The sequence below is a fragment of the Glycine max genome, chromosome 4, assembly GCF_000004515.6.
Source record: "Glycine max cultivar Williams 82 chromosome 4, Glycine_max_v4.0, whole genome shotgun sequence".
Lineage (NCBI taxonomy): Eukaryota > Viridiplantae > Streptophyta > Magnoliopsida > Fabales > Fabaceae > Glycine > Glycine max.
Window position 1 is genome coordinate 35,035,984 of NC_016091.4, and position 4,274 is coordinate 35,040,257.

At 42.0% G+C, this 4,274-nt stretch overlaps 1 protein-coding gene across 1 annotated transcript; it reads left to right on the plus strand.

The window, feature by feature from the left end:
- Positions 1-733: 733 nt before the first annotated feature.
- Positions 734-1,075, plus strand: LOC102660102 (uncharacterized). The gene has a single exon (XM_006579155.1). The coding sequence runs from the start codon at positions 734-736 to the stop codon at positions 1,073-1,075; it is 342 nt and encodes a 113-aa protein (XP_006579218.1).
- Positions 1,076-4,274: the final 3,199 nt, after the last annotated feature.

Below are 4,274 nucleotides of genomic sequence, written 5' to 3' on the forward strand. Positions count from 1 at the left end.
TAAAATGTGATAACACAAGTGCCATAAACATATATAAAAATCTAGTCCTTCACTCTAAAACCATGCATATAGAAATTAGGCATCATTTTATTAGAGATCATGTTCTAAAAGGTGACTGTGTTTTAGAAACTCTTGCTTAGTTTATGCAGGTGTCATTTACTAATCATAAGAGCACAGAGTCAGCCATAAAAAATCTAGAGGTCCAGGTAGGACAGCTAGCCAAACAGCTTGCAAAAAATCTTCTAGTACTTTTGGAGCTAACACTGAGCATAATCCAAAAGAAGAATGTAAGGCTGCGATGAATCGAGGAAGGAAGGTAACTATGGAAGAGGAGAAGAAGAAGGAGAAAATGGTGGAGGATGACAAACAACAGCTGACAATTGAACTAGCACCTAAACTAGTGCAACCCTTTTGAGAACTTATAGAGGAAGAAGAAGAGGAGGATAAACAAATGAGATAGACACCAATAATTTTGAGTGAAAAAGAAATAACTGAAAAAGAAAAGAAGGAAAAACAAAAGGAAAAAGAAAATGAAAAAAATGAGAAAAATGAAAAAGAAAAAATGAGAAAAGAAGAGAAGAGAAAAAGCAAGAGTGAGTGTGCTAGAGAGAAAAAGAAAGAAGCATCTTTAGCTGAAGGGAGAGAAGTACCATACCTTTTGGTACCTTCTAGGAAGGACAAAGAAAGACATCTAGCTTGATTTCTGGATATTTTCAAGAAGCTAGAAATTACCATGCCCTTTGGAGAAGCTCTACAGCAGATGCCACTCTATGCTAAATTTCTGAAAGACATGCTAACTAGGAAGAACAAGTACATCTATAGTGACAACATCATTGTGGAAGGAAACTGCAGTGCCGTAATTCAATGGATCCATCCATCGAAACATAAGGATCTAGGCAGTGTCACTATTCCTTGTTCTATAGGTGAAGTTTCTGTTGGCAAGGCTCTTATTGACTTGGGGGCCAGTATTAATTTGATGCCGCTTTCCATGTGTCGGAGACTTGGAGAGTTGGAGATAATGCCTACTAGGATGACTTTACAGTTAGCAGATCGCTCCATCACCAAACCTTATTGAGTGATTGAGGATGTTCTGGTTTGTGTCAAGCATCTTTTCTTTCCTACTGACTTCGTTGTAATGGACATTGATGAAGATGCAAATATTCCCTTAATTTTGGGACGTCCATTTATGTCTACTACAAGTTGTGTAGTGAACATGGGGAAGAAAAAGTTAGAAATGGGTATTGAAGACCAACAGATCAGCTTTGATCTATTTAATGAAGAAAGAAAATTGCTGGACCAGAATGTTTGTTTACAAGTGAAGGAGTTTGATGAGAAGGTTCTGAAGGAGAGAACCAAGATTGATCTAGGATAACAAAGAACTATGCATCAAGCTAATGACGTTAAACGAGTGCTTACTGGGAGGCAACCCAACCCTTTTTAATTTTGTTTTTCTTGCATTTTAGTTCAGTTAGATTGCTTGTGATTGTGTATTTTCAGCATGTTTAGTATTGAAAAAGGGGTTTATAAGTTTTGTGAAGAGATGGACAGAAAAAAATAACTTAGAAAATTTTCTGTGGTCCACGCGCTAAGCGCAACCCTTGCGCTAAGCGCCATTTCCTTCACGCGCTAGGCGAGCTGTTGTTCGCCCTAAGCGCCTTGACCCCTGATCATTGGATGGATGGTCCTGTTGAGCACGTGCTCAACACTAAGCCCAAAAAGCTCTTTAGATTTTAATTCTTTCGAATTGGGCTTAGCGCGAATGCCCACTAAGCGCAATTCCTTCTCTGGAATGACAATTATTAGAATTGCGCTAAGCGCGAGCAACACGCTAAGCGCGGGCCACTATTGGATTTAATGAGAATTAATTCTCTAAGCGCAGCCTTTGGCAGCTAAGCGCAAGTTGCAGGACTAATCAAAGCTGCAGTTCCTGCTAAGCACGACCTTGCGCGCTAAGCCCAAAAGCTTCTCTGGAATTTTAACATTTTGAATTGGGCTTAGCGAGCAGATGCACTAAGCACAGGGCTTTTAAAACTCAAACGTCATATGGATACACTAAGTGCAACTGTGAGCTAAGTGCACCATACGAAACTGCAAAAAATTATAAGGTACTGCCTTAGGCAGTTACCATTTCACTCTTGTGCATTAAGGCCTCACTACATCTGTCCTCACCTTGCTTCATCTCCCTGCATTCCTGCACTATTGTTTTTTTTTTTTTTTTTTGCATTCATCTGCACAATCCAAGTAAGTTTCTTCACTTTACTTCATTTTCATTCTAAGTTTTCAACCTTAGGATAGATAACTTAGTGATTGTTAGGTAGAATTTCTGGTTATGCTTAGTGTTAGGTTAGTTGTTAGTTAGCATAGCTTTAGGGTTGTACTGTAGTCAAAATGTGCTTATTTTGAGTAGGGTTTGATGGCCTAATAGGGGCCTAAGTGAGTTGCTGAGAAAGCCCTTGTTTTTCTGGAAATCGCGATGAGTGCGCTAAGCGAGTTCATTGCTTCTGTTGAAGATTCTGGATTTCCAGATGAACACACTAAGCCCAGCTGTCGAACTAAGCGCATTCATCTTCTCTGTTGAGTTATCTGTTGAACTCGCTAAGCACGGATGTGCGCTAAGTGAGTACTGTGTATCAAACACTTAGGATTTTGTGTTTTTGTTGGGCGCTAAGCGTGCATGTCACGCTAAGCGCTATAATGTCTCTGTTTTAAAAATTTGTGGAATTGCTGCTCGCTAAGCCCATTCTGCAGAAAAAATATTTTCTATGTTCACACGCTAAGTGCGTGTCTATCGCGCTTAGCTCATGAGTAAATTTTCATAAGGCGCGCTAAGCGCATCTGTCATGCTAAGCGCCCAGCCTTAATTTCAGTTTTATTTTCTGTTTTTCAATTTGAATAATTCCTGTCTAATCTTGTGATTTGATTCTTTGGTTTTGTAGATGGCTTCTAGTAAAAGGAAGGCACCAACTTCAGTGTCCCAGGCATGATATGATAGATCAATATTTGTATCCCAAGATGCCTGGGACTGCTATGCACACAATGTCCTTAGCCGGAAGATCCTTCCGGAAAGGAATGTGAAGCTGTATATCACAGAATTTGATGAATTCAGGAGAGAAATTGAGTGGAGGAATTGGCATAAGGAGCTCACTAACTTCTCAGAGGGAAGCATTGATGTTGCTATTGTTAAAGAATTTTATGCTAACCTCTATGACCCTGAAGACAAATCGCCTAAGCAGGTGAGGGTGCAAGGGCACCTAATTAAATTTGATGTTGATGCCCTCAACACCTTCTTGAAGACACCAGTGGTCATAGAGGAAGGGGAGAGCTTGTCTGCCTACTCCTGGTTAGCTAATCTGAGGCCTGTTCCTCAAGAGCTTGCAACTCGTCTATGTATCCCTGGGAAAGGATTTGAGCTGAATGCAGATGAGTTGCCTCTGAAGATCTTGAGGAAGAATCTGACTACTCTGGCCCAGACCTGGAGTGTTCTATCTTTCTCTAACTTAGCCCTGACATCCCACACTTCTGACATTACTCTAGATAGGTCTAAGTTGATATACGGGCTCATCATGAAGATGGATATGAACTTAGGGTCCCTCATCTCAGGTCAGATCTCTCTTATAGCACAACATGACACCTCGAGGCTAGGTTTTCCAGCCTTGATTACTGCTTTATGCAAGGCTCGAGGAGTCACATATGATTCTCTGGCCTTTGAATCTCTGAGCCAAGCCATTAATTTGGCTTATATTAAAAAGAATTGATGGAACCTGGATGACCCTTCGGTCACTTTCCAGGGAACCCAGAAATCCAGGGCTAGGAGATCCGAGGCCCCACCATCTTTTGCTCCTGCCCCTACTCATGCTTCTACCTCAGCTCCCTCTGCATCTGCCCCCTCTACTTCTACAGCTCCAGTTCCTCCAGTTCTTATAGGTTTTCCCGCTCAAGCTCGGAGCACTCCTTGTCTATGCTGCAGAGCCTGCATCAGGGCCAGCTCCTGATTATGCAGGGTTTACAAGATGTGGTCCACCAGCAGTCAGTTATGAGCATTGAAGAATTTCTTCAGAAGGTGGCCTGGCCAGGAGTCCAGCCTTCTCCTTTGGGAGGGGGTGAGGCCTCCGCAGCCCAGCAGCCTCAACCTGCACAGGACGATGCTTTTGTTGACACATCAGAGCCCTCTTCACCATAGCCCTTTATTTTTTAGGCTGATCCAGCTATATCTCCTCAGCTTGAGCATCTGCACCAGTGTTGGACTTGTCTCTTTCTCAGGATCCACCATCTGC

What these genes read in the sequence shown, in the direction of transcription:
- LOC102660102 (XM_006579155.1), top strand. Translation starts at nt 734, where the DNA reads ATGCCCTTTGGAGAAGCTCTACAGCAGATGCCACTCTATGCTAAATTT.